General features: G+C 64.5%; 2 protein-coding genes across 2 annotated transcripts; one reads left to right on the top strand and one right to left on the bottom strand.

Moving 5' to 3' along the window:
- Positions 1–1,348: 1,348 nt before the first annotated feature.
- Positions 1,349–10,256, top strand: MFSD12 (major facilitator superfamily domain containing 12). Its single transcript, XM_047706445.1, has 10 exons — positions 1,349–1,786; positions 5,458–5,668; positions 7,225–7,363; positions 7,459–7,641; positions 7,828–7,920; positions 8,011–8,103; positions 8,422–8,592; positions 8,669–8,763; positions 9,619–9,749; positions 9,849–10,256. Exons 1-10 carry the CDS (start codon positions 1,489–1,491, stop codon positions 9,869–9,871), a joined length of 1,437 nt encoding a protein of 478 aa, XP_047562401.1. The 5' UTR covers positions 1,349–1,488; the 3' UTR covers positions 9,872–10,256.
- A 164-nt stretch (positions 10,257–10,420) lies between these two features.
- On the bottom strand, positions 10,421–13,306 carry TEKTIP1 (tektin bundle interacting protein 1). Its single transcript, XM_047706483.1, has 4 exons — positions 13,068–13,306; positions 10,939–11,177; positions 10,713–10,838; positions 10,421–10,618 (listed from the first exon to the last, which is right to left on the bottom strand). The coding sequence occupies exons 1-4, from the start codon at positions 13,148–13,150 to the stop codon at positions 10,440–10,442; spliced, it is 627 nt and encodes a 208-aa protein (XP_047562439.1). The 5' UTR covers positions 13,151–13,306; the 3' UTR covers positions 10,421–10,439.
- Positions 13,307–13,816: the final 510 nt, after the last annotated feature.

The following is a 13,816-nucleotide window of genomic DNA, read 5'->3' on the forward strand; positions in this document are numbered from 1 at the left end:
GAATAAAATACAAATAAACTTACAAAACCAATAAAATTCAAATAACATCAAAAAAAATTAAAAAAATTAAACATTTAAAAAAATAAAAAAATTATTGGACAGAGAGAGAGAGATCACAAGCAGGCAGAGAGGCAGGCAGAGAGAGAGGGGGAAGCAGGCTCCCCACGGAGCAGAGAGCCTGATGGTGGGCTCGATCCCAGGACCCTGAGATCATGACCTGAGCCGAAGGCAGAGGCTCTAACCCACTGAGCCACCCAGGCGCCCCTGTCACTTTAAAAAAAAAAAAATTATTTTTAAAGGAATCTCTCACCCAATGTTGGGCTGGAACTCAGGACCCTGAGATCAAGAGTCGCACCCTCTATGGGCCCAGCTCCCAGGCGCCCCGTATGACTTGTAGTAGTGCACATTATACCCATTCTAGATCTGGGAAGACTGAGACCCCACCCAGTTAAAGGACTTGTGGGAGCTGGACCAGCTAGGAGGGAGTGGGGCTGGATCTAGACCCCAAGCTTCCGGCTCGGGAGTGCAGGTGTTTAACCGCTGGTGGAGGAGGTGCCCAGGGATGGGGGGACGACTGCACGCAGGGCTAGGAGGAACTTGAAACCGCTGGTGTGGTGATCCGGTGGTGGGAGGACCGTTGGAGGAGAGTGGGGAGGGGTTCTGAGCACAGGCCTCGGGTGGTGTCGCATGCACCTGACTGACTGCGCCCCCGAGCGCGCCCTGCCCGCTCTCCGGGCCCGTTGGTCGCCTGTGAAATGGGAGACACTCGCTCAGCGTCCCTCCCGGCTTGGGTGAGCAAACCCACGTGGGGCGTTTGGCACAGTCAGCGATCATTAAATCCCAGCTGGTGTTATTATGATTACCCCCATTATTATCCTTAATAACTAATTAATTAGAACTAATGCGTCCTCTCCTCGTCCGATTGGGTCTCTCCGGGCCGGGAAGGTACCGGACCCCGAGGAGTGGCAGCTCGGGCTCGGAATTCTCCCCCATCCCCCACGCCCCCAGCCCACCCCGCAAGCCCCCAGCCCACCTCGTCCTCCCCCGTCGACACAGTAGGCCCCATAAAGCTGCAGGCCGGCCGGGGTGACGCGGGCCCGAAGGCAGAAGTCTGGGTGTAGGCGCCCTTGCGTCGCCCCCCAGCTCGTGAGAGTCCCGCTAACGCCAACGGGAGCCTTCGGGCGCTAGGACCGTCTCATCCCGCTGGCGCGGGGAGTGAGGGCCGGCTCGGCCCCCGAGGCCACGCCCCCAAGCCTGATTATTGGCTCTCGGGCCCCGGCGCGCGGCCCCGATTGGTGGAGGCGGCCGCCAGCATTCCCCGCCTCTCTCCGCCCGGGCCTTAGTCTGGGTTCGCGGCCCCGCGGCCGCAGGCACGCTCGGCAGGGCGGGCTTGGGTGGTGGCGCGGGGACAGGCGGGCGCGGTCGGCTCGCGCGCCGGGGTCCGTCTGTCGCGCGCCAGACCGCCCGGCCTGGGTGCGGAGCGCGGCCATGGGCCCGGGGCCCCCGGCGGCCGCAGCAGGGGCGCCGCCGCAGTCCCTGTCGCTGGCCGCGCGGCTGAGCTACGCCGTGGGCCACTTCCTCAACGACCTGTGCGCGTCCATGTGGTTCACCTACCTGCTGCTCTACCTGCACTCGGTGCGCGCCTACAGCTCGCGCGGCGCGGGCCTGCTGCTGCTGCTCGGCCAGGTGGCCGACGGGTTGTGCACGCCCCTCGTGGGCTACGAGGCCGACCGCGCCGCCGGCCGCTGCGTCCGCTGCGGCCCCCGAAAGGCCTGGCACCTCGTCGGTAAGTCGTGGCCGAGCCTCCTACCTCCAACTGCCTGACCCCTGGCTTGAGCCTCCCCTCTCCGACTGCCTGCCCCCCCGGGGGCCTTCCCGTTCCCCTTTTGTCTGCCTGCCCTGGGGCCTGAACCTCCCCACTCTGACTGCCTGCCCCTGGCTTGAGCCTACCCCCTCTGACTGCCTGACAGCCCTACTGCCTGAACCTCTCTGTCCGGCTCCTCTGTACCTTTCTATTGCCCCATCCTTGACCTCCTCCATCTGTCTGCTTAAAGGCTCTGTACTCCTTCTGTCTGCCACCTGACCACTCATGTGACCTTCCAGTGGCACTTCCCTTTGTTTTTCTGTCTGACTCCCATGGACATCCCGAGCCCTCTCTGGACTGGGTTTGACTGCTGGTGCCCCCGCTGTCAGTTGGCCTGGTCCGGCTGGGCTTTTCCATATGTCTGTCTGGGTGACCACCCAGGACAGCTCTGAGTGAGGGGCAGGCTGCTTGGAGCCCCCTCCCTCAGTCTGTCCATGTCTCCAGTGCACTCCTGCCCACCCTCGGCTCCATCCCAGGCAACCTGGTGCTTGGGTGGTTTAGGGGTGCTGCGCTAGGGAACCCAGGCTTGGGGGCCAGGTAAGACGCAAGAGGCAGGGGTCTCCGTGTGTCTGGCTGAGGGGTGGGATCTGCGAAGCTAACAGGGTCAACCCGTGTTCTAGGGGGGCCGTCAGAACACCTCCGCTGCTGAGGGGAGGAGGCAGGTGCCCCGGGAGCCAGGGTGTCCTGCCCAGTGTGCACCCTTGATAAGGCCTGCCTCCCAGCGCCCCTTCTCTGCTGCCACGGATCCTGGGCCATGAGATGAGCCCCAGCCACTTTCTCTGCCATTCTCTTGCTGGCAGGAGTGCCTGCCGCATCCTGGCGTCCGGGGCCAGCTGGGCATTTCGGGAGGCAGGCCTAGGAATCTTGCCCAGTCCTGTGAATTTTGGGTAGCAGCTTTCTAGAAGGTCGGAGGAGCTGACTGATGGGGGCAGAGACTGGGGAGGCAGTGATCCGCCCTGGGCTCTGGGGGGGTGCGTTTTTGCAAAGGTGCGGTGGACTTCCACATGGCCGGATGTCAGGTTTCTCCAGCACCGGGTCCCTTGAGACTGTAGCCGCCAGGGAGGGAAGCAGGGGGAGACAGCCTGGCGATCACCTCCTCTGGAAAAACAGATGTGAAAGCTGCCCCCCTTTGGGCTGACGCAGGGATCACTTGCAGAGCTGGGCCCAGTCTTCAGGGCACTTTTGCTCATAATAGATAAACTGACGGACAGACACACAAGATAGCTCCACAACCTGATAGGTCACAGAGCCGGGCAGTCTTTTCTCTGGGCTGGGCAGGGGAGACTGACCGCCCCTGAGGGGATGGAGCCAGCTGTGGGAGGGGAGCTGGGCAGCGGACACTGCACGTGCCCCCAGGCCTGATGGTGTGCCCCTCTCATCCGTGGGAGGGTCTGCCTGACCCCGCAGGGAGAATCCGAGTCTGCCCGCAGAGGCAGGGGTTAGGCACCCTTGTAAATAAAGAACTGAAGGCTTCGTGTTTATGTAAAATAGGCCTGGGGGAAAGGGGCCCCTACCAGCCTCCAAGACCTCCACTGCACCCTGTCTCCACCTCGGGGGGAGCATGTGGGGAGCTCTGGGAGGATCTGTGGAGAGAGGAAGCTGGGGCAGCCCCTCTTGGCCTGATGAGGTGGCTTGAGTGAAAGTCACCTTGGAAACGGGGCCCATATATTTCTTTTGCTCCCAAGTCTATGGGTTCACTTTTCCCCTTAGCAGACCCTCTGGGCTCCCCTGCTCTAGCCCAGAGAGGACCCTTAGAGCCACACATGGATTTTCCTGTGGGATCCGGGCTGGGGCATGTGGCTGGAGTGGCTTTCACAAAGGAGAAGTGGAGGTCTGAGGAAGAGGACATTAGCTTTGGGGTTTTGAAGGATGAGTAGGAGTGTGTGTGTGGGGGGGTGGGGCATGCCAGCCTGTTGAAACAGCTGTGTAAGTGTGACTTAGCCCAGCTTTGAAGCTGCAGAGGCAGGAAGTGGCCGAGAGCCATAGGAGTTCCCGCTTTTCTACGTTAACCCTTGGTTCTCATGCTAACTTTGGGAGGCGGGTATTTTCAACGTCCATACTTTCTGGGAACTGCGGCCCAGGGAGGCACAGTCGCTTGCCCGAGGCCCCCTGGCCAGGCAATGGTTAACCTGGCCTGGCCAGCTTCGGGGTGGATTCTGGCCAGAGCAGCACATTCTTCTGATCAGAGTCTACATAGTTTGTGCCTGGCCCCGAGGCAGCCCTTGGGGCGTCCAGACATGAGATCAGGACGCCCCTCCCAGGCTCCAGTTCCAGGAAAATAGCAAGGAAGGGTGCTTTTGCTTTCATTTCTCCATCCCAGGGCTATGGAGGTGGCCCTAAGGTCTGGGGCATGAGGTCCAGAGCCTGGAGGGAGGAGGGAAGGTCAGCTGCCAGGCCCAGCAGGGAATGGGGGGAGAGGGTGCTGAGCTGGGCCTGGCCTGGCAGAGGGAAGCAGCATGGCTCAGGGCCCAGGGGTTCACACACTGAACCTGTGTCCTCATCTGGAAAGTGGGGAGAATAGTAACACCCACCTCTTGGGCCTGTAAGTGGACACTAGTATAATCATTCACTTGTCCAAAAGATATGCGCCAGGCTCTGTGCTGGTGGCCAGGGCCCCAGAAGTCACCTCAGGAGACTTACTGACCACCCTCCCAGCGCCCGTCTGGTGGGGGAGGCAGGCAGGAAACAAGTGGAGACAAGAGAGTCCCTGTGTATGCTAAGGCATGTGAGAAGAAAGCCATGTCCAGATTGTGTCAGCACAGGGAGGGGACTGCTAGGAACTGCGGTGGTCAGGGAGAGCTTTTCTGAGGGGGTGGCATTTAGGTCGGGTCCTGAGGCATGAAAGGATGTGAGGAGAGCAGAGGACACACAGCTGGTGCAAAGGCCCTGGGGCAGGACTGAACCTGTGTGGCTGGAGCGGGGGTGGGGGTGGAGGGGCAGGTTGGCCGCCCCCACAGACTCGGGCTTCTTCTGAGGTATCGGGTTTTTCCAGGAAGAGACGCGCCCCCCTATGAGCTGGTAGACACTGGGGCTCAGGGAGGGCAGGGTCCACCGTAGCCTGACCCAGCGTCACCTGGCCTCCTGACTGCCTGGAATGCGGTGGGACGCTTGGCAGGAGATGGGGGGCAGGCGGAGGTCCGGGCGGGAGGTGGGAAGGGAAGGTGCGCGTATAAACGGCGTTTGTGGGGTTTGTGGCGTCCCTGGTATTTCTGGAGGGCAGCGCTCCAGGGGACCCCACAGGTGCTCTGTGCTCCCATTTCCCCACCTGTCACCAAGGCAGCACCCTGGGGACGCTGATGCTGGCAGGGGGAAGCCCCGTTCTTGTCCTTTCGTAGGTCCTGGCCCTGCCTTGTACTTGCAGCACGTGACCTCGGGAACACGACGGCCCGCGGTGTGCCTCAGTTTCCACGTCAGACACTGGGGGCCCCGCTGTCCTCTTGGGCTGCATGACCTCGGGGCCACCCCAGGCCTCTCTGCCTCGGTTTCCTCATTTGTCAGGGGAACCGTGGCCTCTCACCCCCACTGTGTGACCGTGGGAGGGTCCCCCCTGGTGAGGCCCTGGAATGTGACCTCCCCACTTCGCTCACCCACAGGCACCGTCTGTGTCCTGCTGTCCTTCCCCTTCATCTTCAGCCCGTGCCTGGGCTGCGGGGCCGCCACGCCGGAGTGGGCCGCCCTCCTCTACTACGGGCCCTTCGTGGTGGTCTTCCAGTTCGGCTGGGCGGCCACGCAGATCGCCCACCTCAGCCTCATCCCGGAGCTCGCCACCAGTGACCACGAGAAGGTGGAGCTCACGGCCCTCAGGTACGGCCTGAAGCGGGAGCCCTTCCGCCCTTGGGCTCAGCCGCGCGGCCCCAGGATGGTGCACCCCAGCTTCGCCCCAGCTCCCGGGCCTGCCTGGTGGTGTGTTAATCAGCTGTTGCCGTGGTAATGCACGGCCCCAAGCTGGCGGCATTAGACGGCGTGCCTGTGCGGCTCGTGGTTTCTGTGGGTTAGGGGTCTGGCTCGGATCAGCTGTATTTTCTTTTTTCCAAGATTTATTAGAGGGTGGGGGGAGGGGCAGAGAATCTTGGACTCCCCACTAAGCGCGGAGCCCGACACGGGGCTCGATCTTGTGACCCTGAGGTCATGACCAGAGCAGAAACCTAGAGTCTGATGCTCCCTGGTCTGTCTGGAGGCTCCCATCAGGGCACCCGTTAGGGCTGGGGTCTCAGCGGAGGCTTAGGTTTTCCTAAGGATCTCCTGATGAGGTCTGGCTCACCCAGGACCAATTCCTTTAATGTGAGCTGTAGAATCCCTTTACCTTTATTCACAGGTCCCCTCCCGTGGGGGAGGGGTTGGACTGGGTGGGACCAGGGTCATCATAGAATTCGGCATGCCTGGCGTGGAGACGGGCATGCCTGGCGTGGAGACGTTTGGCCCGTTGACTTGCTTGCGGCACAGATAGGAAGTTCTCCTGGAGAGAACCTAGGAGCATTTATGGAGTGCTTGCTGTGTACAGGCGCATTTCTGGGCCCTTCACGTGGATTACCTTCTTTAATCCTCCTGGCAATCGTCACAGGCCCCTCGTGGGCTTGAGCAGAGTGTCCCCCTGCGGGACGGTGTGCGGTAGGGAAAGGGAAGAGTGGGTCGAGTTCTGGGAGGAAGGGCCCGCACAGACGAGGGCTGGAGCTCCAGGAGGGGCTGGGCCCTGGGGTGGCGGCGGGTGCCTGCTACATGTGCGCTCCTCTGCGGCTCTGGTCATGGTGGCATCTTCACGGGGGCCTTGCTGCCCCCACTGTGGCCCGCTGGGCCCCAGTGCTGCCCAGCCTGGCGTCCTCCCAGCTCTGCCTCTAGGTTCTGCATTACGGCACAGGCGCAGCCCAGTGGGGCCAGTGATACCCCTCGGGCCCCAGCTGGCGGGGCGGGTGGTGCCGAGACCAGGCTCCGGGGTGCACTTTCCCACCAGTCTTGTAGCCTCTTCACTTATCTCTGGGGTCTTGTGCTCACTTTCAGAAAGGGAAACTGAGTCCTGGCATGTGATCCAGAGGCTCTGCCCCCACCCCCCCAGCCCCTGGAGGGACACTGCTCTGGGGCGGCAAGCAGCAGTAGCCTCAGACGCTTCTAGACCACAGAGCCCCAGCCCTGTCGAGGCCCAGGGTCCGGGAACCAGGAATCCCAAATCCTGGCTTCCGAGTGTCTCCGGTCTTCCTGGAGTCTCTGTGACCCTGGCCTGGGTGGCTGGGCTGTCCGGGTGGAGTTGTGGGGCCGGTGTCAGTCATCAGATAATGTGCTGGGGCCACCCCGTATTTGGGGGCTGAATGCTCCGCCAGCCAGAGATGCCCCGGGTCCCGTGCCAAAGCCTCCCCTGCCCCCGCCAGGTACGCCTTCACCGTGGTGGCCAACATCGCCGTGTACGGGGCCGCCTGGCTCCTGCTGCACCTGCAGGGCTCCCCGAGCACAGAGATGGCCCGCGATGTCACTGACCAGCTGGGGGTCCAAGACGTGCAGGTGTTCCAGGTGAGCGGGGCCCAGGCCAGACACCCCCGTGGCCCTAACCCCGGGGGCTTGGGCTGAGAGCACTGCCGCTGACCCCTCTCCCGCCTGGCCTCCAGAACCTCTCCCTGTTGGTGATAGGAGTCGGAGCTGTCTTCTCGCTTCTGTTCCACCTGGGGACCCGGGAGGGGCGCCGGCCCCCGGCGGAGCAGCCGGACGAGCACAGCCCGCTGCTGGCCCCCGCGACCGCCCGGCCCCTGCTGCTCTGGAAACACTGGCTCCGGGAGCCGGCCTTCTACCAGGTGTTCGGCTGGCTGGGGAGGGGGATGGCGGACACGGGGGCAGACAGTCCCTTTGCCGTCCTCCGGTTGCCACGGTCTGCCCCGCCCGCTGGCCAGGCGGTCACCGCGAGGGGGTCAGGTGCCGCTGCAGGGCTCCCGTGGGCCCCCGATCCCCACTGACCCACGCCCTTGGCTTGCCTGCCGCAGGTGGGCCTGCTGTACATGAGCACGAGGCTCATCGTGAACCTGTCCCAGACCTACATAGCCATGTACCTCACCTACTCCCTCAACCTGCCCAAGGTGAGCTGGGGGGCGGGCCCCGGTCCACCGCACCCCATGCCCCACCGAGTCCCCCGAGCCCGCTGAGCCCACGCTGCTCTGCCCCCGCAGAAGTTCATCGCCACCATCCCGCTGCTGATGTACATCAGCGGTTTCTGCTCCTCCTTCCTCATGAAGCCGGTCAACAGGAGCATCGGGAGGAACGTGAGTGGCCGGGTCGGGCGGGAGTAGGGGCCCCAGAAGCGCGGGCTCCGGCCCGGGGCCGCCCCACATCTGGCTCCCGCGTGGCTCGGGGCTGCGGTACTCTCGGACTCGGTGCTGCCCGGGGCAGTGGAGCGCCGTCCGTCACCGTGTTTGATTTTAACGGCTCAGTGGTGCCTGGCGTTAGTGCCATGGCCTCCGGGTCCCCCGGGGCCTGAGCGAGGGCACCGCGGGACGGTCCAGCCGGACACCCTCCCCGCGGCGGCCGGCCGAGGAGCACACGGACCGGCGGCTCTGACGCCGGCCCCGCTTCCCCCGCAGCTGACCTACTTTGCGGGGCTCCTGGCGATCCTGGCCTTCGCCGCCTGGGTGGCGCTGGCAGACAGGCTGGGCGTGGCCGTGTACGCAGCGGCAGTGCTGCTGGGCGTGGGCTGCGCCACCATCCTCGTCACCTCGCTGGCCATGACAGCCGACCTCATTGGCCCCCACACGGTAAGGCGGAGCGGCGGGGTGGGGCGGGGGCTGGGGTCCGGGCCGCGGGTGCTGAGCCCCCGCTCTTGTACCCCAGCACAGTGGAGCCTTCGTGTACGGGGCCATGAGCTTCTCGGATAAAGTGGCCAACGGGCTGGCAGTCATGGCCATCCAGAGCCTGTACCCCTGCTCGTGAGTGCCGCTCGTTTATTCACAGGGGAGCATGCGGGGGGTGCGCACTGGCCAGGCCCTGCCCCGGGTCTGGGGGTTCGGCCTGGACAGAGGACAGCATGTGGGCGGGGCTCGCACACTGGGGCCCCACTTGTTCCTGACCTTGGGCAACCCACCAGCTGTTGTACGCCGGGGACGCGGCGCTGGATGTACCGGGGCAATGGGTGTGGGCAGGGCCGGGCAAAGCCGTAATCTGCTCAGACCCTCAGAACCTAGTTCTAGACCCAGATGGTTCTAGACCATTGAGTGGAGACCCATAGAAGCCTGGGATCTGGGAACAAAAGCCCATCTGCTCCTCTGTCCTCAGGGGCCTGGGGGCAACACCAGCTACTTTCCTAAGCACAGAACCGTGACCCAAGCCAGTGGCGGGGGGCGGTGTAGGAAACACCACTTACGGAGACCTGTCTGGGGCAAGAGGTCAGGGAGAGCTTCCTTGAGGAGGTGACATTGGACCTGAGACCTGTCAGGGAGTTCCAATCAAATGGGAAGGAACCACCCCTACAAAGGTCCTGTGGCAGGACTGGGCTCGGTGTCAGAGGAAAGCGTGTGGGGGAAGGCCCGTGCAGTTGGAGCAGGGAGGGGATGGGGCAGGTGTGCAGGGCCTCGGGGGCCTCGGGACAGTGGTAGTCCAGGCAGGTGGTGGTGACGGGGCCAGACCCGCATGAGACAGAGAATGGGAGAGGATGGGACAGATGTGGGTGGGGGGTAGAGGGTGACACCCCTGGTTCTGGTGGCCGAGTAGCTGAGCAGGAGGTCCATGCTGGAGGGTCCTGACAGAGGGCAAAGCCCCTGCTTCTCCCCTCCCCCGCCCCACAGCTTGGAGATCTGCTGCAGGGCCTGCATGGGCTTCTACCGCTGGGTGATGGTGGTGGCCACCGGAGGCGTAGGCGTGGCTGCCACCCTCTGTCTGTGCAGTCTCTTCCTCTGGCCCATCCGCCTGCGGAGCTGTGAGTCCGAGCTGCGCCCCACCCCCATGGACCAGGGGCTGGAGGGTGGGCCCACAGCAGCCCCCCGCACTGACTGTACCCCCACCCCTTGTTCTGCAGGGGACCCTGGAGCCCAGCCCTGATGCCGCACGCGCCTCAGTCGCCGTCCTGTGAACACGAACTCTGTTCCAGGCCCCACGGAGGCCAGGAGCAGCCCTCCCTCCGAGCTGTCCCTCCCGCCCATCCCTGCCCCCACCCTTGCCTGGCTGCGGCGGGAGGACGGTCAGGATCCCAGACGTGGAGGTGAGCCCTCTGGGATCCAGGCGCGCGCCTGGCTCACCCCTCACCCCGGGCTCGGCTGTGGTTCCCTACGGGCCGCCAGGTCCCCTCGGCCATGGTGTGGTCACTGGGCCTGACAGGAGCCTCCGGCGGGGGTGGGGAGGAGCAAGTCCCATGCCCTGCGCCCAGGCTACTGCTGGCCACGAATAAAGAGCCACCCGTGGGTGAGGGCTGTGGCCTCAGCTGTGTGCCCGCAGTCCAGAGTGGGGAGAGAGCAGCTGAGATGCCCTGAGTCTGCCTGCCTCTGGCCCAAGTTTGGGTCACCGGGGTGTTGGCTGGTGGCTGGACCACCCAAGGTCCCCAGGGTCCCCGAAGGTGGAGGGCTGCACGGAGGGGGGCTGCAGAGGGTGGCGTCGGGCAGCATGAACTTTATCAGTGGATGGGTGTGTAGACGGGTGGGGGCCGCTGGTTGGTGGAGGGGCAGTAGGGTTCCAGGTCCCACCGCCTGTGGTTCTGCGTGGTGTAGCGCGGGCGCTGGGGTGCCGACAGGAGCGGCACGTAGTCAGACCCCTGCCATGGCGGCTCCGCCTGGTACTGGTGCCTGGTGACCACTGTGGGGCCAGGACCCAGGTCATCTCCTGTCCCCGGCCACTCTGAACCCCAGCCGAGGTGGCCTTGGTCCCCCCGACCGCTTCCGCTCCTCACCGTATTCCTTGCCCCGGAAGGGTCTGTCTGTCCACAGCACGCTCCCCCACCGCGTGCTGGGGACCCTGTACTGGGCAGGGAGGACAGGGTCGTACCAGGCGGTCTCCCGGAGGCGCTGGGTGTAGGCTGTTGGGGGAAGGGGCGGGGTAGGTCATCTGTGGCCCTGGCCTTCCCCTTGGGGCTGGGAGGGGCCGGGGAGGGGGCGCAGGCTGGGCCAAGCACTCACCCGAGGGCATGCTTCGCTCCCAGTGGCTGTGACAGCCATGCCAGCGGGCATAGGCCTCCCGGTACGGGCTGTCCAGGGCCCGCGGGAGCGTGTACCAGGCTTCCCGAGACTCAGAGTTGGTCAGGCCCGTGTACCACGGCTGGCCCGCTGCGTCGCATCCCATGGGGGCATACTTCCAGCGCACTGCCTGCCTGATGGCCGGTGTCCAGCGGGGACCCTCCAAGGACAGATAGTCATCGCTGGGAGGGTGAGGGCAGCAGAGGCTGAGCCTGGGGGCCTCCCCTGCCCTGCACTGCTGGCATGCACACCCTGGCCCTGGCAGGCAGAGGAGTGCGGGCGCTGAGTCCTATGGCGCAGGCAGAGGAGTGCGGGCGCTGAGTCCTATGGCCTGCTTCCCTCCAACACCTCCCCCCGCCCCGCATTAAACCCTCTCCTTGTTCAGCACTTCTGGTCCATCCCCCCAGGGACACGGGGTGGTGGGGGGAGGGTGCACCTACGGCAGGAGGCCTCTGCTACCAGACCTGTCCTAGGCAGGGCACTAGGACGGCTTCCCCAGGGAGGCAGCAGCTGTCCAGGGCCAGTGGGTGTCCAGAGGCCCTGGGGCAGCCAGGACCAGTGTAGGGAACGGGACTGCGGTGCAGAGATGGGAGTGCCTGGTGGTGCAGTCGGGGGAGCGTGGGACTCGATCTCCGGGTCGAGAGTTTGAGCCCCATGCTGGGTGTGGAGAGAACTCGGAAATAAAATCTGAAAATCAAGTCGCTGTGTGGTACTGTTAAAAATGACAGGGAAAACCCCAGAAGCGGAAAGGAAAGCTGAGAAGTGAAAGACACCCCCAGAGCTGCTCAAGCCCCAGGGACCTCGTCGGGCAGAAACCTCACTGGCCGTTCCTCCCAGAAGGCCTGCCAGGAGCACCAGTGCCCTGCAGAGGGTCCAGCAGGCCCTTTGCCCCGGCGGTTGGGGGCGCTGCTGACCACAGGCTCTTTGGACCTGCGCCCTGCGTGGTCCAGAGAGCACGGAAAACTGGAAACCCACGCGTCTCACTGAGGGTGGGGTGAGCGTGGAAGGTTCTGGAACATCGGTCTTGGGAACCTGACACACACTGGCTTTGCCACGTGCCCACGATCCTGGGTCCCCTGTCCTAGCAAAGGGAATACTTCTGAGCCCCGACGTGCACAGCATTTGTGAAACGAAAGGCCGCCAGTCTAACGTGATAGTGGGAGGTGGGCCTCTGGGAGCAGCAGGTTAGACCTGGAAGAAACCCCAGTCGATGCCTGCTCGGTCCACGACCCAGAGCCTTCCTGCCCTTTAAGAGAGCGCACTTGTGCCCCTGGCCCCCGCACCCCACCCCGGGGTGGGCACTGCGCAGGACGGACGTGCGGCGGGGTGGCCCAGGGGCACACCCCAGTCTTCCTACAGCTGCACAGTCCCCCGTTACGGTGCCTTAGCCAGTCTGCCGGGATGAGAGGGCTCCCCAAATCCACGCCCTCCTGGTCTCAAGCACCCCCCTGGGGAGCTCAGCAGACACTGTTGCTAAGCTGTGGGCCTCGGGCTGGGGTGGCCCTCATGTGGGGTCTGGTGTCCTTGGAAGGGGAGCCTGGACACGGAGGCCATGTGACGCTGGGGCAGAGATCGAGGTGACCTGTCCTCAGGGGGTGCCGAGGACAACCAGAAAGGCTCTAGAACTGGGAGGCCCAGCAGAGCTGCTCCCTCAGGCCCCGGAAGGAACCAGCCCTGCAGACCCCCTTGATCTCTGGCTTCCGGCTTCCAGACCCGGGAGAGAGTCAATCTCAGTGGTTTAGGGTCACAAAAGCCCGGCCTGGTTCTGTGAGAGCTGCTGTGGGAGGCTCCTGGAGAGACCCAGTCAGCTCCAGGCTGTGCCCGTGCCCACAGCGGACCCCTGGCCAGCGGTGCTCACGCACACCCTGCTCTGGCCGCAGGGGGGAGGGCAGTACCAGGAGCAGGCGGGGGCAGGAGGTGCGGGGAGCAGCCAGGTCAGGACGGGGTGAGGCAGGTCGAGGGTAGAGCACCGAGGTGCCTGGACTGAAGAGTAAACACTCACGAGAAGCCAGATCGAATGCCACGACACCTGGGACTCAGAGGCGGCGCGCGGGGCTGTGGGGGGCACTCACCTGAACAGAGGTGCTGGGAAATCTGTTTCGAGGGTCCTCCGGGGGACATAGGGCCGGTCAGCCTCCTGCCGCAGGGTCTGCATGTCTGCCTCTGGGTCCCCAGGGGCTCATGCCTAGAAGGCCTGTGGGGCCATTGTTGACAGCGACAAAGACTACCCTCGGTGTCCCGGCAACAGTACTGGCCAGCACTGGTCCCCGTCCAGACCGCTCCCTCCCTCCCCCAGCAGAGGCGGCGAGCAGGTCGGGGGAGGCATGAGCGAAGGGGCCGGGGGAGGCATGAGCGAAGGGGCCGTATGAGCCCTGCTCCAGGTGCCCGACACGGGGCTCCCACCTCTTCCTCTTCGGGCCCCCTCAGAACACCCACCAGGGGCGCTCCGGGCGGTTCCCTCAGGCGCACCCTTCCAGGAGCTCCAGCTGGGACCCCACGTTCCCAGCCGTCCCTCCTCTGCTTCTGGGATACGTTTGGAGCTGTGGGCACACGCAGCAGCTCGGTTCGCAGCCCTCAGCTGCACGAGGGACACACAGACCACGGTCCCCCAGGCACGGGAGCGTCCCGTGGCCACAAGCAGGACCAAGGCACCCCCACGCGCAGCCCCGGGGACGGACCCTGAGCCCATGACGCTCAGGGAGGGAACCAGACACAGAAGCCACACAGGGTGTGAGTCCATTTATGTGACATGCCCAGACCAGGCTCCTCCATGGACGGGAGGGGGCTCGCGGGGGCCAAGGGCTAGGGAGGGTGAGCGGGG

Source organism: Lutra lutra, chromosome 1 (genome assembly GCF_902655055.1).
Source record: "Lutra lutra chromosome 1, mLutLut1.2, whole genome shotgun sequence".
NCBI lineage: Eukaryota > Metazoa > Chordata > Mammalia > Carnivora > Mustelidae > Lutra > Lutra lutra.